Raw genomic sequence first — 21,710 nt, forward strand, 5'->3', positions numbered from 1 at the left:
TCTTACTTTTCGTTCTTTCCTTCTCCCAGATCTACATATGAGAGATGCTGAAACATTAGTAATGGAAGATGGTTGCCATGTCTGTCATCCACATGAGTAATGTTTGCCCTCAGAGCTACACAGCCACCATCCCACAGCACCAGTCCCTTAAGCAGCAAAGGGTGTGTGTTTCCCAGCCAGCAAATGAAATTCTGCTTCCCCCTTGCAGAGAAGAGCAGAACCCTGACACAGACCACGATGAGTGTGTCTTGCCACAGCCTACCTTTCTGCCAGCTTTCGGGCCTCTTCTGCCAAGTGAGTCATGTTGTTGGGGTCCCCACTTTGCTCTGGAGGTGTAATGGACTGGAAGAGAAAAAGAAAGGAAAAAAAAAACCCTTAAAGCTCTTTTTTCATATTTTATTTGTATTTGCTTTAAATATTTATTGTCATGATCTAAATGCTTAGAGATGTATCTAACCTACTTCTCTATATGTTTTTCTCAACTCCATGCAGTTTCCATCACTGGTTACCACTTGAAAAACAATACTGCTAATATTTACTTAAGACTTTTATGTTGGTTTGGGCTAAGATACTATCTGTGACTGACAGTGGTGAACTCCCTTCACTGATTTCCCATGATCTTGATGCAAATTTGCTGTTTGAGGGAGAGAGCAAGTGGAGAAACACACTGGAGGCCCAGAAGGAAAGGCCCTCAGCCTCCCCAGCCGTGTGGGATCCCAGCACACACTCACCACGTTGTCAGCTGCCATCTTGGCCCTCTCCAGCATATCAGAAGCCATGCTGATCAGGTCCTCAGTGTCCTCCACCCGCACCCGCGCCTGCTCCGCCAGGCTCTCCGTGTCCTGCACTGTGCCCTGGATGTTCCTCAGCCTGTTCAGCTGACTCACTAAGGTGCTGTTGATGTCTTTGAGACGATCCATGAGGCCCTGGTCTACGTCTGCAACACAGGACAAAAAAGAGAGGAAGCAAAATTAATTAGAGCAGGAAGAGAAGCTGGAGCAGCAGCTTACCTCAGCAGGCACCACATTGGTAGGTTAATCCCCTACTGGAAGGGAACCAGGCAAAGCCATTTCACAAGTCACTTAGCTTGAGATCAAAGTCATGATCAGAATGTGCACCAAACAGGAGAAATGAAAAGCCATTAACTGTTAATAAGACAATCCTGCTGGTTGTTGGAACTGACTCTGATGGGAGATTTTGTGTTCAGAATCACGTTTTACCTCTCATGTTTACCTCTCATGTTTTACCTCTCTCATTGACTTAAAATTACAACAGAGCTGCTCCTCAATAGGTATGAAATGTCTGTTTGGCAAATTCCCTTTAGCTTATCTCCTAGAAATTGAGCAGAGGTGGATGAATAGTGCAGACATACATTTTTCCACACTCAGGGCAATAATGGCTACTCCAAGGAAAGACCTAAGGAGCTCCATATGGAGCAGCCAGGAGCTGTGTAAAATAGCAAACCCACTCCAAACTCTCCTAAACCAAAGGGCTGGCAAAAGCTGTGAGCCTTGGTTTTCACATATGTAGGATTTATAAGGCACCCACACTTCACCAAATTTTTGGACCATCATGTAACTCCCCACAACAGCATCTTAATAATGGAGGCATCACAGCACAGGTATGTGCCTTACAATCATGGCAGTAACTTTTGAAAAGTTGAGAGTGTTACCAATGATTAAACTGCAAGCCAAAGCCCACAGAACTCCAAAATTAAGATTGATCAAATACCTTGACCTTGCAGCACATCTTAAGTATTGAACATGAACATTTCACACACTTCAAAAACATACTACCACAGAAAAACAGAAAAAACTTCTTCAGGTGTGCACAGATTTTTGCCAGGGTAGTTTTTGTTGCATTTACCTTGCCCTCTTAGTAAGAGAAGAGCCTGGAGCTGGGGAAGAGTTTAGAGCACCAGTCTCATGAAGAGCAGCTGAAGGAGCTGGGAGGGGTTGAGCCTGGAGAAAAGGAGGCTCAGGGGGAACCTTCTGTCTATCCACAACTCCCTGACAGGAGGGTGCACCCAGGGTGTTGGGCTCTGCTCCCAAGGAACAGAGACAGGATGAGAGGAAACAGCTTCAAGCTGTGCCTGGGGAGGTTTTGGTTGGATAGTGGGAAAATTTTCTTCACTTAAAGGGCTGTCTAGGGAAATGCTGAATCACTGTCCCTGGAGGGATCCTAAAGCTGGGTGGATGTGGCACTTGGGAACATGGGTTAATGGTGACCTTGGCAGTGCTGGGGGGCAGGGAACAGTTGGACTTGATCTTGAGGGTATTTCCAAATAAATGATTCTATGATTCTAAGACAGAGATCAAAATTCCACCACAAAACCAAATCCATTCCCTCATCTTTCTGCAATCCCCACCCTGCTACCCCCATATGTAGGACTATTATCTAGGCAGTAAAAATCTACCTCAGCTAAAGCTAACAAAATCTTAAGCAACCATTCTCACTGGCAGGAATCTTCCCAAGCAAATGCCAGCATTAGATGTGTGTTAGCTTTTTCCCAGCTTCACACAAAGGGGACAAATTTTCCCAAAATGGTCTGAAATCACTGAACCAGCTCCCAGGGGAACATCTTTTACTGCAAAGTCAATAGTCTTCTTCAGGCTTCTCTTTTCCAAAACACACATCATCTTATACATTAAAGAGACCCTAAGGACAAACCACTGTCACAGACATGACAAACATCCTGTGGTAGTGGTGACAACACAAGAATCAATTTGAAACAGAGTTTAACAGGAAAAACAACATTCTTCAGAATATTCTACACTTGATGGTGGGATAATTAAGTTTGCCATCAGGATTTTGAAGCCTTCATTCTGATCACTGATGATCAGATCAACAAGAACTACTTGATCCCAAGATGTCTGAGCAAATTTAAAACATAATAAGTGTACTGGAAAGTTTTCTGCTCGTGTAACAAATAAAACCCTCCTTTGCATCGAGAGAAGACTTCCATCCATGCAGACCTAGAGGCAGATCTTTACTTCCATGTACAACAAAGACCACTGGTAGAACAGCATGGATAAAAGCACAGCCACTGTTGTTAGGATAACATTCAGTGCTGCCTGAAATTGCTGTCAATCCTGGAGCAGAGAACTGGCTTGAAATATAACATGCTGTCTCCAAAGGGAACAGAAACATGAGGCAAAGAACTCATTTAGTTGGTCCATGTCTGATCAGGTCAACTCACCTTTGCTCTTTTGTGCTTCATGGAGCAGCTCTGTAACCTCTCTTTCTGCCTGCTTCAACCGCTCTTCGAAGGCTTCATCAGTTACAGCTTCTTCTCTGCTACCCAGATTTGCTATAAGATTTTCCAACTCCTGCAGCCTTTGACGTTGCTCTGCCACCTGCATGAGAGGGACAGAGCACAGCTCTGACACAGCAAAGCACCTTGAGCCTCTCTGCTGTCAGCAACCACCAACAGTCACGGGCTGCAATGCTGCACAAGTGGACACGTGCCACCATCTCCAGTGGTACCAAGAGCAGTGTCTGTGGCCTCACCTTGTCTTTCACTAGTCTGTAGCAGGCTGGGCACTCCTGGCAGCCAGGCCAGGAGCGGTTGTAGAAGTAGTTCTCCTCGCACTGGTTGCAGCGGCTCCCCACGAAGCCCTCCTTGCACTCACAGTGTCCGTTCTCCCGGCACTGCAGCGACCGCGAGCCCTCGGGATCACAGTCACAGGCTGCAGGGGAGGAAAACCCCAGTCAGACTGCAGAACAGGCACAAATACCCTAAAACTCACAGGACAAGAGGATATGCTTAATATCCTAAAACATCTGCAAGAGCTTTGGGGCACAAACTCACAGTTGGACCTCCCTCCTGATCACAGTGCTTCTATTCACAATCCATCATTCACTGTGTGTGTTCAGTGCTGCCATTATCTCTCCCACAAAGCATCATTCTACCATATTGCATTGTAACCAACTGCAGTTAGCTTTCCTGCTCTTCACAGGCAGGGATATTAATAAGGAAAGTTTGGATCAACCTGCTTTGCAATCATTTTTACATGATCAGCTGCTCCTCCAGACAGAACCTGGATACTGAGGCCACCTGCAGTGTAACTGTGCAGGGACACATCAGGAAACAGGGCTGTTGGAGGCCAAGATGCAGAGAATATATTTACACTAAGGAGAAGTAGATAGCTACTAATTTGGATATCTAGAAAGTTGGACAAGAAAAAGGTAACAAAAGAAGAAGGGGATAAGCTGTAGTACAGAAATCAAATTACGTCACACACAACGTGGACATAAAAGTGCCAGCTTCTGCTGTGATGAGGAGCAAGGTGACAAAATACCTTCCCAGAGGCAGAAGGAAAGCAAAGGCAGGGCTGGGTGTGCAACATCCTTCCCACCTGCCTTACTGTAGCCCCTCAGACTTACGTTTGCAGCCTTCAGAGCCAAAGCCGAAGTGGTTGGGCTCACACGTGTCACAGTGCTGGCCGGTGACGCCTGGCTGGCACTCGCACTGCCCCGTCCGGATGTCACACTGCCCGCTGGTGGAGCCCAGCGCGTGGCAGTTGCACCTGGGGGAGGCAGAACACGTCAGATGTGACACAGAAGGGACAAGTGGGGCCTCTCTGAAGAGCACAGCTCAACAGTTGCATTTGCCAAAAGCCACTTTTCTTGCTGTGAAGATGCAGCAGGCAAGGCACTGAGTTTTTGAACCATGCAAGGTCATTGCTGCCTGCACTAAAAAAAGAGCCCAAGAGCCCCTACTACAATCACGAAGTCATGTGGCAGTTTTCTATTTAAAACCCTGATTTAGAGCTCTTTATAAGGCTATTTATAAGTCAGGCTTTTTGTACAGCCTTAGTAGCTGCTCCTTGACCGCTGCTCTTCCCCATCCACAGCAGCAGAGGAACACCTGTTACTTGTGACAAACATCACATTCCTGCACAATGTAAGCACAGATCCTCCAAAACCAGGGTCTGTGACACAAGCCAAGCCAAACCTCACCTCTCACAGCCACGTCCACTCTGGAGGTTGAAGAATCCAGGCTCACAGGCACTGCAGTCTCTCCCAGTGACGTGAGACAAGCACTCACACTGCCCAGTCACTTGATTGCAGATCGTCTGCTGATTCACTGTGCCGTAGGGATTGCAGTGACAAGCTGCAAAAATAAAAAGGTATGGAGAAACATGCACCAAGTTAGAAATCCCTTGTGGTGTTGGTACTTACCGTAATGGGCCTCAATCCAAACCACATGGCCACCCAGCCCCTGCATCACACTAAGTGCCCACAAAGATAAGGCTTTTAGCAAGCTCAAACCACCGAATCAGGGTAAAGCCACACATTGCTGCTGACGGGCACAAGTGACAGCCGGACAGCAGCTCCTGGGGACAGAACCATTTTTAAATGCAACCAGAAGCAAGTCTCACCTCTGCACTTGTCCGAGGGGTCAGAGGCCAGGGGGTTCCCAAAGAAGCCGTCCTTGCAGCGGTCGCAGTAGAAGCCAGCGGTGTTGTAGATGCACTTGAGGCACTCTCCGGTCTGGCGGTCGCAGTTGCCCACGGCGTTGGGGTCGATGTTGTTGTTGCACTGGCACAGGCGGCACGGCCTCACCGCACCATTCCTGCCCAGCGGGTCTCCGAAATAGGCGTCATCACACAGCTCACACCTCTTGCCTGGGACACAACACAGACACGGGTGCTGCAGCAGAAAGCCCTGTGCTGCCATCTCACATGGATCCCCTCTGCCCTCCCTTCTGAAAAGTAAACTCTTCAGCTTCTTCCCTTTCATCCCTCTGCTGGCGCCAGACACAAATCCCTCCCCATCTCTAACTTTAAGCTGATTTTTTGGTGGAACTTTGCATTATGAATTATTTCCATTCTTCCTTCCCCTCTTATCCCTTTAAGCCAAACCAATTTGCTGCAATTTGTTGTTAATTTAAGAATCCCAAGAGGTAGAGTTCCATGGGGCATCACTGCTCCAGGAAGCTCCTCTGCCAATGAGACCTGCCAAACCTCCACAGGCAGCCACTGAAGCATCCAATTCAGCAGCTGCCTACACTTACTGCAGATCTGACCTCCCCAGCCAGTTATGAGTTCCCCTTCTTAGGCAGCTCTTGCACAAACAAACCCCCTTTTCCCGCACATCCTAAAAAGGTGGCATGAGACAGGAGAAACTCCTCTGCAATCACATAGCTACAAGAAAGATCAGCTGCTACAGACACCTGAGCTGAAGGGCCCTGCTTTGGTTCACAATTCAGTAGCACCCACAGGAACCCCCATGAGCTGCTTATGTGCTTGGTCAGAGGCTTTCCTAAGCACTCAGGAATGTACAGGTATTCTGTACTTTGGACTCTGCCATGCCAAGCATGAAATCAGCAGAGAAGCATGAAGGCTGCCAATCATCCTATGGCTTCCTTGCTGCTTCCAGGCAGAACAAAAAATTCTGCTTAACAACTCAGTTACATGCTTGGACTTCACAGCTTATTGCTAAGAAAAAAAGATCAGTATCTGTTCACATATTTCTCCTTAAAATTGCTGAGCACTAATTTGATCTTCTATTTTTTTGGACAGCAATTCGTGAGTCACTGTAGCCTTTCTGCTCTTCCTAGGAAGCATCCTGTAGAGCCTCATTTGCTGGCAAACTGCACCTTCTAATTTTATTTCAGTCTGACCTGCCTTCCTGGCTCTTTTAAATCTATTTTCTGCCCAACACCATGCCATCATCAGAGCTCTACTGGAAGGCTGCATGTCTCTCAAATACAGCACAGAAATGCTCAGACTTTGCAGATCAAACCTTTTGTTCTCAAGAAACAGGCATGAAAAACTTGTGAAACCCCAAGCCTCACACAGGATAGAAAATAGGGCTGAGGAAGGGAGAAGGATTTGAACCAGAAGATGCAGCAGCTTTCACTGTGGATCAGAGAACAAGAACTAGCAGGAGACATTTCCACAAGCATATGGATGTAGAGAAAGATGTTTTGTGTAGGAACACACCTGTAGTGCCAGCCTGGCAGCTGGTGCACACCACCTCCTTGGTGCGGGGCACGATGGCACAGCTCGAGGTGCCAGGGCACGGGCAGGGCTGGCAGTCCGAGGCTGTGCCAGCCGTGGCATCGCCGTAGTACCCATCACTGCACTTCTCACAGTGAGTTCCTGCCGTGTTATCCCTGCAATTGCACATACCTGCAACAGAGAGGGACGTGAGTTTTGCTTCACTGTCCAACCCAGAGAAGAAGCAGCACGCTCCTGCTGCTCCCCGTTTGTCTCTCACCCGTCTCGGGGTCGCAGGTCTCGCTGTGCCCGTTGCACGTGCAGGGCACGCAGGGGCTGTAGGGCCCCAGGCCGGGGCTCTCTCGGCGGTACCCGGAGGTGCAGCGCTCACAGAACTGCCCCTCATATCCCACTGGGCACGAGCAGCTCTCCACCCAGGCCACAGGCACACCGGGTCCAGGGCGAGCACTTGTGATGGTGACATCATCCAGGTGACCGGCACCTAGAAAGCACCAAGGGAAAACCCTCTGTAACCACAAAGGCTATCATCACCTCTTCTCCAAACACAGCTGAACGAGGGGTATGAGGGGCAGACAGCAGGGTGTTTGCAGTTGGAAAAATGAATCCTATGCAAAACCCTCCAGGAAGGTTTAGAGAGATGAGCAAAGATGCACTGGAGCTCACCAAGGGAACATGCAGGGTAGGAAAGCTGAGAATGACAATACAGAGGAGAATCTGAGAACAGCAAGTACAGTCAATTAAAATTAAGTTATATTTTACATGTGTATGGTTTCCATTTCCAAATCAAATACCAAAACCATTCCTGGCTTTCAAGCCAGAACAGACCATGTCTCTAACAATTGTAATACACTGTCTGCAAACCACGCCTCGGGACAAACTCGCCAACTATTTCTCTCAAGCCATTCCTTCCTCTGGCATCTCAGCACTTCCCTCCTCTACTCCCAGCCCCTTCTCTGGAGCAAAACAGAGTTCACTGTTTTGTGATACAAGTTTAAAGCTGACTTTAAACTTGTATCACTGTGTCTGTACCACTGCAGCAGTTCCAGTGCACTGAGCAGAGCCCCAGTTCCTACATACTAGCAGTGGCTACAGCACTCACAGATGGTTTGCTCCACACCTTTCTACCCCTCCATTTCACAGCCCCACATTCCTCATTCTGGGCCACCCCTCGGAAACACTTGCAGTTTTCCCACCTTTCCCAAATGCAAATTCATCCTTTGCATCTTTCTGCAAAAATTCTTCATCACACAGCATTAACTAAGGACCTATTTTGCTTCTAATTCATGCCAATTTTTATAAATCTTCATTATGAGAAACTTTCACTCAGGTTCTGCACAGGCAGCACTTTAGACCTTGTCCTTCCTATTTGTCATGTAAAGGCAAGACTCAGAAAGAGATGTAACCATTTTCAGTGTAGCCAAACTTAAAGCCAAGTGCTGTAAACTTCCTACATCCTCCTTCAGTACTCTGTACTATGTATTTTTACCAAATGGAGGATAGTGGCTACTCAACAAAGAAAAATTCCCATGTCCAGAGCAAGGAATCAGCAGTTGCTAAGTGTTCAGCTTTCATTCAAAGACGAACACTTCAAAGACAACAAACATTCAAAGACAACACTTTTCTTTCCCATATCCTCTTCAGGAGGCCTGGGAGAAGATGCTACACAGGAAAGCCAGGTGAAAAGCCATTGGCACAAGCTTTGCCAAATAAGCTGCCACAGCTGCTTATGGCTGGGCCCTACAATGAAGCAACCCAAACAAACCAGTTTACCCCCTCTTATGTGATGTTCTGTTCAGTGACTTACTTCTCTCACTGTACGTCCCACGGATCTTGATGGAAGTCAAGTTGTGGAGAAGCTTTTGGAATTCAAATGCTGTAAGAGCAGGCCTCCATGGGTAATCTGCAGCCTCATGGAGCCTGGGGAGAAGAGCCAAGCATGATCAGCACAGTTTGCAGCTGCTAACAGCTGCACCCTCTCAAAAGCTCCCTTTGCAACAGGGCTGTGCTATTGCAACATCACCCACATAAGTTCAAATCCAATGATCTCCGCTTCCTCAAGAGCTCAGAGGCCAAAGACAGCCCAGGCTAGGTGACAGCTGCTCCCACTGTACCTGAAGGTGTAGGTCTGCACATTCTCACTGGGGTAGGAGTTGCCCTGGGCAATGAGAGGCACAGACACTCTCAGCCCAGCCCCTTCCAGCACCAGGTCCTCTGCAGAGAGGCGCGTGTCCCGCCTGTCCACACGGAAGGAGAAGGTCAGGTTTTGCCCATAACTCAAAACCTGGTTGCCCAAGAACTTGCCTGAAAGGAGAAGAAATCCTTACAGTTAGGGGACAGAACACAAAGGGCACAAGCAGCACAGAAAGCCACGCTTTTGGAATGACCTACGTGGTGCAACGAAGTACATGGGGAAGTAGGTGTCAGAGATAACGGAGATATCCTGCGTCTCAGCACTCCACTGCAGCAGGACCTCTGAGCCATCTCGCTGCTCAGCACGCCACTCATCCTCTCCTGAACAATCAGACAGGCAAGAATTAATACCCTTGGAAGATGGAGATTTGCACACACTTCTTGCATCACACTGTTCGTGTCTTAGCTAATCTAATGTGTGTGGGCACTGACAGGCTGCAGAAAGCAGCTGTGCAGAAGAACCCAGATAGTAAACACCACTTCTCCAATTTAAGCCCCTGACTCAAGTGCTGACTTGAAACCTCTGAACTCTGAACTCTCTGATGACTACTAGTCCAAAACCTTCTTTTCTAAAGAGCATAAGCAGAGATAGAAAAACCTGCAGGCCACTACAATTTGTTGAGAGCTACAGCCTTTGTATGAACTGTTCTCCAGTGGAATTTTAATTAAAAAGATGTTATTTTCAGACTATGCAGAATAAAAACACGCGTTCACATGAAACTGACTGCATGAAAGAAACAGATTTTTCCTGGGCTTACACTCATAGGAAACACAACTGCATTTTATTCAGAGCCATGTAAACCCCAAATCTGAAGTGATTTTGATCCTCTCAATCAGAAAGTCCTGACTTGGTTCTAGAACTGAGGAAACTCTGCTTTCTCAGCACACCTCTCAGGACAGAAAAGGTTTCTATTTGCAATTCCCACTCGCACCTGCATGGTGTACAATAACTGTGTGCCCGAGGCCAGAGCTGTGAATTCATGCCTCCCCATCTGAACAAACAAGCTGCAGACATGGAAACCTCAGCACTTCCAAAAGAGGGATCCTAGCCCTGCCTGCCCAAGGTTTGTGGTCTTGCACAGAAAGGAAGGAGTAGGGGCTTTTTAATAGCTTCTGACTTGAGTCTACAGCCCAACCTGAGATACAAAGGAAAGCTCAGTTTTACCAAACTCGAAGTTGGAGGTGATGCTATAGATACTGTAGCCCACAGCACTGGTGCAGACTGAAGAGTGTCCAAAACAGAAGCAGGGGGTACAGCCTCTTGGATTGGAGGACTCCAGATGGAAAAATCCAGGTTTGCATCTGAAGATGTGAAGGAAAGAGAATTAATTTCCCTGATGCTTAACCCCAGGTCCTTGCTCAAATGTTTTTCATTCTTGAAACAAAGCCATGGGAAGAAAAACTCACCTCTCACAGTGGAACCCTTCCACATTGTCCTTGCACGCACACCGCCCTGTCTCAACATTGCACTCCCCTGTGCTGCCAGCAGCATTGCAAGAACAGGGCCTGGGGGTGTCAGGAGAGCTCAGTAAGAGGCACATAGAGAAAGCTTTAAAAAAAGCCATGTTTTCCTCTAGAGAGCTGCAATCCTCCTTACCTGCAGCCAGCTTCGGAGAGAGAGTGGAACCCTGGCTGGCACCGGTCACACTTGTCCCCCATCACTCCGGGCTTGCAGCTGCACTGGCCATAGCTGTCACACTGTGTGCTGAGGGAGCCTGTGGGGACAGCAGGGACAGCCACCTCAGCACACATACCCAGCTCCATCAGCTACTCACACTTCAGACAATGGCCAAGAAACAAGGAAGAAGAAAGAGCGAAGCACAGCCTCAAGCTGATGAGTGACAGCTTACCTAAAGACTGCCTCTAGCTCCCAGGGATTTTCCTCTGGCAGCTCTAGACAGTTGAGCTGGTATCTAGTCTTCCCAAATGATATTCAGCCTTTTTTTCCTAACAACTAACCTCTTTATATATAAAATATAATTTTAACTCCAAATTGCCCTCTCCTGCTTCATTCTCAGTGCTACATTTGCATGCCTCCAATTCCACATCTGTTTTACTCTGCAATATGTAATTTCCAAGATTTTATTCCCTGAATCCCTTGTGCTCCCTGTAATCAGCATCTCCCCTTACCCTGACCTCCCCCTTTCACACTCCAATTTCCTTCCTTGATTCTTAAGCTGTATTTAAAGACTAAACTACCTCTTTGGAACAAGGCTGCATGTGCCACTATGAATCCTAGTAAACTCATGAGCAAAACCCTAATTTTTGCAAGTATGCCTTCCTCAGTACTGCTCTATTCAAGTGGTCTTGCACAAAAAGCAGCAGCAGGTTTCCTTAATCCACAGTGGACAAAATGCTTTCTCCCAAGCATCCATGTAGCTGCCAGCCTCGGAGCTGTCAGCACTGTAAGAGTTAACTAGCAGGAGAAAAATATTTTAATATACAGAAATAGTTGCTTGTTTCCACTTCAATCCACACCAGAAGATTACAGCAAAGTGAAGAGTTATAAGATGATTAGGCTGGACGGGACAGACGAACTCACAAAACCTTTACCATATACAGCCAAAGTTCAAATCCCCTTTGCAGTCCCACTTAGGATTATTTAGGAAGAAACAGTACTTGATAAAAAATACCAATCCAAACATATCCAGGAGATTGAAATAGACTCTGGGTGTCAGTGAGTCATGGCATACAAGCTAATGGCTAAGTTATAAAGGCCTTTGAAAGTTGTCCTTAAAGACCTGAGAAGTCACCTCCCTCCATCTTTTCAACCATCTCTGCTCACACCAACCCACACTCCTCTTAAAATAAGGTCTAACACAAGGACCCAGGAAAGCTGTCAGAAGAAGAAAAGGCCTTTATTGGTCAAAAATTTCACAAGTGAATGACTCCTTGACAAAATTAGATGGGAGATGTACCCTGGCAGATCTCTCCCTGGCTGCTTTTAGGGCATGCTGCAAGCAATGACTTATGTCAGCTTCTCTTTTGAAACCTCACATCATATCTTACTATTTGCTACCCTTTTCCCTCCTTCCACCTTACTTGCTGTGGGTTTGGTGTAGTTATGGGATCACTCCTTACAGTTTAAGTGGCTCCCTACACAACAAAAGATATAGTCTCCTGCCACAGTTACCCCCATCCCCATTTATTTTAAAGGAGTTTAACTACACATTTTGAGTTTAATTTGTTTTATCTCACCCCACCCTCTTTTGTGTTTAATGTTTCACTGGTTTGTATTTATAGTGCTTGGATACTTGGTAGGAGAAACTGATGCAGCAGCTAAAGTTCACTACAATTTCTCAGCATGAACAACTTCCAGAAATACCCACTCACATCATCTTGGTTATTAAGAATTTAAATGAGTTCTTTAGTACTGGGAGCATCCAGGGTAACACATACACAGTGGGGAAAAAAAAAAATCTATTTCAGAATACATTCAAAGGAGTAAGTGCTGCAGAGGTGACCCATCTGCCCTTGCCACCCTAACTCCATTTAGATCCAAGGACAACTTAAACCAAAATACAACCCAATAAACATTTCCTACATGGGAAAAAAGACAAGCAATCCAAACAAGCCCCCAATGAGCAGCATGAGGGAGAGCAGAGGTGGGTTCTGTGCCGTCAGTGTGCCAGCAGCAGTCACTCACCGACGGGGTTGCAGCTGCAGGGCAGGCAGCCCTGCTCACTGGCCAGGCGGTAGAAGCCGTGGCGGCAGCGCTCGCAGCGGGGCCCGTCGGTGTTGCCGGCGCAGTTGGTGCAGTGCCCGCCGTGGCCCGTGGCGCGGTACAGCTCGGGGTCGAAGTAGCACTCCTGGGAGCGCCCGCTGCACTCGCACGCTGCAAAGACACGGCACTGTCAGTGACCAGCCTGTCCCCACAGCACACATCCCACCCTCAGCTCAGCTCTGGGCGAGCTGGGGAAGGAGCTTTTTACCACTCCGAGACCAAGATGGCACCATGCTCATCAATGCCCAAAACAAAACCAGCAATTGCTACCCCACTTCTTTCAACATCAGGCTGCGGTGTGCAGCCAAAATGTTGTCCTCCCACACAGCAGCACCGATCTCTGTCATGCAAACAAGCATGAAAAGGTAACATGAGGCTGCTCCACGCTGTAATGAGAGCTTCTCCCCCGTATTGCAAATCCCTAGACAGCGGAATATCCCAACTTCACCAGCCCATTGAGGGAAGCCACTGACAGCTGGGACCTATCTAGACACACAGAGGTCAGACAGGAAGAAAACTTTTCTGTCTGAAAAAGCTTCCCCATAAAGTAAACTACCAGGAGCTGTAGTCTGGAACAAAACAGCAAGCAAATTGGTGTTCTGTGACAGAGACCTGCATCTGCGGTCTGGAAATTAGGTTAAATAATCAACAAGTAACTGTAAAAGCCAATAACCCAAACACAAAAATCAGCTGATGCTAAATGAGGAGCTTTTGAAAGGGCAATTATGCTCCAGCATAGTAAACAGATTTTTTTCCCATGGGCCTCATGAAGTACAAGCCTGTACATTTCTTTAGGACAGACGGGTGTTTCCCATCCTTCTGCAGAAAGGAGATGCCCATTCCTAGGGATCTACCAGAAAGCTCTCACAGGACAGGAGTAGAATGACCAAGAGCCCCATGAACTGTGCTTAATGCTGGCTGTGACTGAAGCTGGAAGCAGGCAGGGCCAGCTTGTGGCTGGCAGCAGAGGCAGGGCCCTGCCCCAGCCAGGCTGTCCCTGACAGCTCACGTACGCAGGCACTCGTTGGCGCTCTCGGCCGTCGCTCTCCTCCACGGGCGGTCGTTGAAGAAAGGAAGGCACTTCTCACAGTCCACCCCAAAGGTGTTGTGCTTGCAGTTGCAGACCAGCTTGCCAAGCTCATTCTTTACACACTCACTGGCATGCCCGTTGCACTTGCACCTGGTTGAGGTGAGGTAAAAACAGGTATTAAAACTCCAGGGCTCCAGGTCACTCGCAAAGCAACAGCAAAAAACAGGGCCCAGATCTCAAAATCTGAGATGAGAGAAATTTGAAGGTAAATTATGACAACAAAATCGAGAACAAAATTGCTGTCATTCTGCCTGGAGAAGAGGGAGCTTCATGGATATCTTAGGGAGGCCTTCTAATATCTAAAAGGGGTTTACAAAACAAAGAAACTTTTTATCAGGGCATGTAGAGCTGGGACAACGGGCAGTAATTGTAAACATCTCAAAATTTTAATTTTGATTGGACATAAGGAATCAATGAGGGTGGGGAGGCCCTGGCACAGGTTGCCCAGAGAAGCTGCAGCTGCTTTGTTCCTGGAAGTGCCCAAGGGCAGGTTGGACGGGCTTGGAGCAACCTGGGCTAGTGGAAAGTGTCCCTGCCCACAATGGGGGTTAGATGATCTCTGAAGGTCCCTTCCAAACCATTCTATAAACAAAGAGGTGCAGCCTGCTCGAGGTAGGCATTTAGAAAGGCAAGAAAGTTAACTAACTCCTTTGCAGTCTTCAGACTAACCTGAGTAGGAGAAGCAAAGGTTTAGCTGGCTTAATGTTAGTAAATTTTCCACAACTTCTCTTTTGTGAGAGCCCAGAACATGGTATGTTCACAGAGTGTGGGCTATTGCGTATCAGAAGGAAATTAAATAGCACAAAGGGAACTAATACAGAAGCCCAAGGACCTGCAGACTGGTGGTGCAGCCAATACAAATCTCCATGTGGCCAAATCCCACTCTCAGGACTGCCATATGCAAGCAGGTCAAAACCCTGCAGTGGTCTCATCTCTGTTTAGTAAAACATTTTATCATCAACTACTTAAGGTTAAAACATTCTATAACAGACATTAGCAAAAGGAAAGGAAAACCACAACCATGTTTTACTGTGTTCCAGACCTCCAAAGGAGATAGCTTCTTTCAATGTATGTGAAGTAGAGACACTGAGATTTTCTACTTACTGTTATTCAAGAGTACAGACACAGGAGAGAATAATTGAAAAACACATTAAAAACCACACAAACCACAGAGCAGAAAAGATTTTCCTCTTTTGTTTTTCATTTCAGTTAACTCTTTTTACCATTTACCCTCTCAAATCACTTAATATTTAATCTACTTAGGGAAAAAAATATCTCTGCCAGCCCTGAAGTTATGCCACAAAAGCTTATATATAATATTTGCAAATTATGTAAAATTCATTCTAATGCATTTTGATTTAGGATAGTGAGTAAAGACCAGAGCCTATTGGTATGATGTGAATACAATCAGTATCTTCAAAGCAATCTAGTAAAACTAACCAAAAACTTTAGTAAACTTTAGAGTTTTATTGTCTACTCACCTACCACCCACAGCAAAATCAGAAATTGCATAGTAGTAAGACTTGAGAACTTTTGGGTCATTGAAAACTTCATCTCCAAATGTGTTCAGACGGTTGAGGGTCACTCTAATATCTGTAGCTGTCACCCATTCCTAGAGCAGAGAGAAATCCCATCAGATGAAACACCCTTTCCCTTGAGAGAGTACCAGTCATTAGCAGTTCTGTTAACGAAGTCCCTCCTCAGCAGCTGGGTCCTTCCTCATTGTTTTCCCCTCTGCACCTTGGGAGCACACATGTTCCTGTCCCAGAAGCCTTTTGCCACATCCTCTTGGTTCAAATGGGTTTTCCTGACCCTTTCTCCTCTCTGGAGACCCTTTCAATGCCTCTTCCTGAGTGCTTTCAGCTGGAAGCACTGAGTAACCTCTCCAGCACAAAGTGCAGGGCAGGCAATTATGCCAGCTTGCTAATTGCATGTATCTGTCTGGCTGTAGTTTTCCTGCAAAGCTATGCAGCACAAATGGGAAAAGCTTTAGGGTATATTTGTCTGCAGGCATATTGAACCAGACTAAAAGATACAGACAGACAAATGAGTGAGGCTGGGGGAGGCTGAGGAAGAAAAACAGACAGATCTAACTTGCAACACAAGAGTTTTTCATAATATTTATATGGTGTCTGTAACACACTGCCCTGCCCTCGTGCAGCAGCAGCCAGCACACACAGCCTGTTGCCAAATTTCATATCACATTCTACCAGTCACTGACATTGGCACCTCCTCGTTTTTATTATACCCTTTACAAAGCTGTTTTCCTTCAAACACAATAAAAAAGAACACAAAGAAACATCCCTGTATGTACAACTGTGCAGCATCTGAGTCACTGCTCAGCCAGTAACACCGTGTTTATTTACTGAATTACAAACACTGATGTAAACACATGGAAATACCAATCACAATATACACATTTATTTCAGTTCTAAAAAGCAACACCAGGAGCTGGTATGTATTTTAGGAAACTGGTGGTCAGATCTCTATTCCTTACATAGAGAAGCTTATCAGAAAATTATACAATTGCTAACTTGCAATCTCCTTGTTCACCTTAACGATAAGACATGGTTTTCTGCAAGGGCTGGCTACATCAATGAGGTGGCCAAACTGGTTCTTTTCCACTTCAGAAGCTCTTTGTCCTTTCCCATTAATCTTATTTTTTCATTTCACTTTAGTCTGCAGAATCAACCCCACCAGGTTCTGCTCTCCTGCCTGGGAACTGGAAACAGGCAAGCCCTGAGCCTGCTGGGTGCCTGTCTCAGACTACTCCTGCAACTCTAAGAGCAAAGGGAAGTGATGGTAATTACAGCTCTGAAAGGAAGACAATGAGCCCCAGTGAGGCAAACCCCACAGCTTTAGCTCCTTGTTGCAATAAAAACTGGAGAAGTCATCAAGGAGAACACAGAAACTGGCAAGTAAATCAGATAAACTGTATGCTCCTGACCACTGCCCAAGCATTCCTGTGAATGTAAAAAAATCCAAAACATTCAAGAATGCTCAACAACAAAAAACCCCTGCCAAAAACCCCTTGCCAAGCCACCTGTAAGAGAAAAATACCAAGGATAAAATCAAACTTCTCTGCTTTAACACGCATGTAAGAGAACAGGGTAGGGATTCCTGTAATGCTTTATGTATTTAGAAGAATCTTATAGTTCTTACTGTTTTCTGCTTGAAATACACATGCAGTTGCTTCAAATATTAACTGGACTGAGACTTTACCTTGCCTGTGTCCTTGCATGTGAAATAACAGCAGAATGTCCACAGCTGCTTTCTAACTTGGCAGAGATCTGAAGACATCCATCATCCCTACGACAAATCCTTAATGCAAACCCTTAATGCCACCAGGTTTGCTTTTATGTTCCATAATCTTCCTATCAATAAACTCAAGAACTCAACTTTTCCTTCAAAAGCATCTCTGTGGATTATCCACCCCAACTCAGCTGTGCAAGGCCCTTTCACTATGAGTGAGGGGGGCAGTGCAGCCCAGCAGCACAAACCCACCATGAACAGCGACTCAACAGGAATGCTCAACTCAGCCCACCTGCCTGAGGCAGTCCCGCTGACCTACCTGCAGCACAGGGCTGTTGTCAAAGTTGTAGGCACTGGGGCGCCCCTCCAGCGTGGAGAAGGCCACGTTGCCCCCGGTGAGGGGGGAGATGTCGCTGAACTCGTCGGTGCAGAGCGCCTGCTGCTCGTCCTCGCCGGTGCGGATGAAGCCGCGGTTGACTTTGCGGTAGGTGCTCTCGCAGGAGCCGCTGTAGTACTGGTAGGGCACCCAGGGGCCGTCCTCCCTCGTGCGCTTGTAGATGGCAAAGCTCTCGGGACGGCTGGTGTGGAACTTGAGGCGCACGTACGTGATGTCAAAGGCTTTTCCTGGGGGGGACAGGAGACACCTGTGAGAAAGACTCAGAACTGGGAGAGAATGCAAAGAGCTGCACTGCATTTCTCTCCCAGCATGATGCAGAAGGATGAACGTGTCCAGCAACACCACAAGTATCTCCTCCAGTCCGGTATGGTATCTCCAAGCAAAGACAAGGTGAAGGAACTGAAAGCAGAAGTTGAGGGCAGGCTGAACAGATAAATAAAGAGACCTACAAGCTTCTGTGCAGCCAAACACATTTCAGAAGCTGCAATTCTCTTCCACATACTTCCCTAACAGATGACAGACTACATCAGACCCATGAGGAGTTTGTGTGTATTTAAGGCCAGGCCCAAGCTAATAATGACATTTGATTATATTTCTCCCAAATAAATGCATGGGAGAAACAGTATCAACCAGAGAGGGGTAAGTCACACTGTAGAGCCTGGTTTGTACCTCTGCTTCCTCCCTAAATAGACAATATTTCAGTATCTTTTTACAGCTCACAAAGCTTTTCCTCCAGCATTGAACCTACCGACTACAGCCCTCTTCTATTCATTCCCTGGGAAAAACAAAATGAGGTTTAAGTTTCCCACATCGTTTGACTGAAATCACCAAGGTATTTTTAAGATCAGAGTGCAATGATTTCTAAGCTACCTATGTTCTCCATCTCCTAGAAGAATGAAAGAAAAGCCACCTCCTTGCCCTCTGTTCCCCTCCTAACTGGTCTGTGGCATCAGCACATCATCCTCCCTCATTACTCTTCTCCAGTGACTTGAGCACCTACCCCCATGCACATAAACCAAGTGCCCAGGGGAGTCACATCTCTGAGAGAACCCATGAGGAGAAAAGGACCACAACACTCTTCAGCCACCTTCATCTGCTATCCACACTGGCCAAGGGGCTGGCCAGGGGTTCCCAGGAGGAGGCACACAGCTGTGTACCAGCTGTTCTTGCTCCACTTCAGCAAGCAGACTGTGTACAATCAGGACATCCTGGAGCATGTAGGGGGCTTGCTAAAACAACGTTGAGTTTGTTTGGAATAAAACCTTGGGTGTTTAGTCCCTGCCATGCTCTTTTATGCTCCCACCACTTCCAAGAAAAACAGTGCTCTAAGCAGAACTTGCAGCCATCACCAGTTCTTTCGCTGATCATAAAAAAAAGCTACTAGAAGAGTTTCAGCTGATTGAGAAACTGGTTTTTTCAACCTGCAAAAGTCACACATATTTAACCTCAACTTGTAAAATGAATGAACTGTACCATGTTAAATTTTAACATGAGGCTTGGCACTTGCTCAAGTGTTCACCTCCTTCACACGTGAGAGCAGACCAGAGGCACCATGGACCAAGAACAGAGTGTCCTCAAAGAACACACGCACAACCCAGCAGCCATGAATTAGGTCACGAACCACGGAGCAGCCCCCAGTGATTAGGCCAGGGGCCAGCCTGCATTAGGCATGTCACACCCAAAGCCTGCATGGCACCAGGGAGGAGCCAAAGTAGCAGGAGAAGCACAGCAAAGGATCCAGAAACCAACACACCTGAAAAAAATAAAGTAAAAATCAAGATATACAGCACTTGAAAAATTACGTCCCCCAATGTGTTAGTTTGGGACAGCCTGGTTTTTCATAGCAGGGGGCCCACAGGGGTGAGAAGCTGCTAGAAGCTTCCACTATTTCCAACAAAGAGCTAATCTCTGATGGCTCTGGAGATGGACATGCTGCTGGCCCAAACAGAGAGGTTGGTAAAGCCTCTGTGATGACATATTTAAGAAGAAAATCAAACAGCACGTGCACAGTTTGTTTTTGCAGGGCCAGCCCTGTCACGGCGTGTGGCAATGCACCACGGCCAACGCCATCTCAGGGCAGCCACACGAGCCCTGCCTGCCCGGCCACCCCGGCCAGTGTGCTGCAGGCACAGGGGCAGGGCTGGCAGCTTCTCCTCCTGGTGCCCCTCATGAAGAGAGGCACCAAACAGCACCAGTGCCACAGCGGCCATCGCTGCCTGCAATGGCAATGGGGCCGCATGGTCAGCAGCGAAAACACGGCAAGCGACTCCCTGGCATGGAATCTAGGCAAGATCAACCTCTCAGCACTGCAGGATCTCACAAAAACCTTTGAATCAGTGGAACTTGTTGGCAACAATACCTACAAGCAAAAGTTTTTCTTCTAGTCAGAGAAGAGGAAGAAGTGAGGACATGTGAGGGAAAACAACATGGAGGCACCAAGGTCGGTGGAAAAGAAAGAGAAGGTGCTTCAAGCATCAGAGCTGAGATTCCTCTGCAGGCTGTGGTGAGGACCATGGTGAAACAAACTGTCCCCTTGGAATGTATGAAGTCCACAGGGGATGCAGAGATCCACTTGCAGCCCATGGGTAAAGAGGAGCAGGTGGATAGCAGGGAAAGCTGTAGTCCAGTGGGAGACCAGACTAGAGAAAGAGAGGGCCCTTGCTTCCAGAAATAGAGAGAAAAAGCCCTTGATTCCAAACTAGAGCAGCCTACCCTTAAAAGGCTGTACCCTGTGGACAAACGACCCATGCCATAACAGTTTTGGGACAACTATTTGCCCATGGGAGGGACCCCATGGCATAGCAAAGAAAAGACTCCTCTCCCTGAGAGCAGAAAAATATCTCAAATAATGAACTGACTAAAACACCCATGCCCTGTCTTCCTGCACTGTCAGTGGGAAAGAGGGAGGAGCTGGGGGAAAACAGGTGCTTTAAAGGCTTCTTTGCTTTCAGGTCATCCTCCTCTCACTCTGTTAACAATAAATTTACTTTATAACTTTTTTGTAACTATTGCCTTTAAAGTGATTTTCTCCCAGTCCTGATCTCAACTCATGAGCCCTTTGTTAAATTTTTTTCCCCTCTCCTCTGCTCAGCTCTAACAAAAGGGAACTTTGTGGATATCTGGCATTTGGCCAGTGTCAAACCATGACACCCAAGAATAGAAGAAGACCAAGCTGGTGTTTAAACTACCCAATAGTATTGTCTGTGTGTGACATGCAGGACAGCTGGGACATTATACAGATACAAGCCCCCTGATACTTCCTACAAAATCCCTTTCCTATTTATATCACGTGTGCACGGATCATGTATTATGGATGACCTAAGCACAAGACTGGAGCCAGACATTCACAGTCGTGTCCCCTGCACAGTAGCAGCTCACTGTTGGTTTGGGGTTGATTATTTAATGAGATCTTCTTACATACAGAAGACAAGTGAGAAGCAAGCACCACCATTGATGCCAAACTGCTTTCTTCCAAAGGATCAGCACTAACTTAGCTTAGGCATTCCCTCGCCTTCCTGCCCAACACAAGAGATGAATCCTGTTCCTGTGTATTTGGAGTGTTTTTCTCATGATTGCAATAAAGGTAAGAAGCAGGCATCCTGTGTACAGAGCAGACCCTCCCAGCCTTCCTGTTTCCCTTACTACATGGGCTCTTCTCAAAGGGAGTTCCTCACTGAAGGCAAAATATGCTTGAGGTAGGAACAAAGTGCACATGCAGGAACTTGAGACAGACACAAGACAATAGGCTGGAAAACACAAACATCTTTTTCAGGTCCATGGCACACAAACCAAGGATACACTTCACACCTTTTCCAGGTAAAAGGCAAGGGGCCCAGGAAGCAAATACTCCTCCTGCAGGCATACCCCAGTATGCTGACCTGCAACTTGGCAGCCTATCCCACAACTTCACCTGCATCTTGGATGGAGAGCAACTAAAAAACACAACTACTATCATAGTTTTAAACTAGTAAAAGTGTCATCAGCTCAATGAGAGAGCTCACATGGTAAGATAAAGCAAAATCTAATGCTGAACGTCAGCCCTGGTGCGATTTTTTTGGGCAACTTTAATGACAAGTGAAAACAGGAAAA

The 21,710-nt window shown here is 46.8% G+C and overlaps 1 protein-coding gene across 1 annotated transcript in view; it reads right to left on the reverse strand.

Annotated features, from left to right (window-relative positions):
* The window catches only part of LAMC1 (laminin subunit gamma 1), a 65,131-nt gene that overhangs the window by 3,821 nt on the left and 39,600 nt on the right, over positions 1 to 21,710 (reverse strand). Inside the window, exons 2-20 of the mRNA XM_058030030.1 lie at positions 17,544 to 17,848; positions 15,454 to 15,584; positions 13,896 to 14,062; positions 12,805 to 12,993; positions 10,756 to 10,873; positions 10,566 to 10,664; positions 10,324 to 10,460; positions 9,357 to 9,479; positions 9,080 to 9,269; positions 8,773 to 8,885; positions 7,228 to 7,449; positions 6,951 to 7,139; positions 5,385 to 5,630; positions 4,963 to 5,116; positions 4,387 to 4,529; positions 3,511 to 3,689; positions 3,200 to 3,356; positions 732 to 937; positions 263 to 342 (exon numbers count right to left, since the gene is read on the reverse strand). Coding sequence (XP_057886013.1) covers positions 263 to 342; positions 732 to 937; positions 3,200 to 3,356; positions 3,511 to 3,689; positions 4,387 to 4,529; positions 4,963 to 5,116; positions 5,385 to 5,630; positions 6,951 to 7,139; positions 7,228 to 7,449; positions 8,773 to 8,885; positions 9,080 to 9,269; positions 9,357 to 9,479; positions 10,324 to 10,460; positions 10,566 to 10,664; positions 10,756 to 10,873; positions 12,805 to 12,993; positions 13,896 to 14,062; positions 15,454 to 15,584; positions 17,544 to 17,848 — 3,148 coding nt within the window. The remainder of the gene's footprint in view (positions 1 to 262; positions 343 to 731; positions 938 to 3,199; positions 3,357 to 3,510; positions 3,690 to 4,386; positions 4,530 to 4,962; positions 5,117 to 5,384; positions 5,631 to 6,950; positions 7,140 to 7,227; positions 7,450 to 8,772; positions 8,886 to 9,079; positions 9,270 to 9,356; positions 9,480 to 10,323; positions 10,461 to 10,565; positions 10,665 to 10,755; positions 10,874 to 12,804; positions 12,994 to 13,895; positions 14,063 to 15,453; positions 15,585 to 17,543; positions 17,849 to 21,710) is intronic.

Source organism: Melospiza georgiana, chromosome 9 (assembly GCF_028018845.1).
Source record: "Melospiza georgiana isolate bMelGeo1 chromosome 9, bMelGeo1.pri, whole genome shotgun sequence".
Classification (NCBI taxonomy): domain Eukaryota; kingdom Metazoa; phylum Chordata; class Aves; order Passeriformes; family Passerellidae; genus Melospiza; species Melospiza georgiana.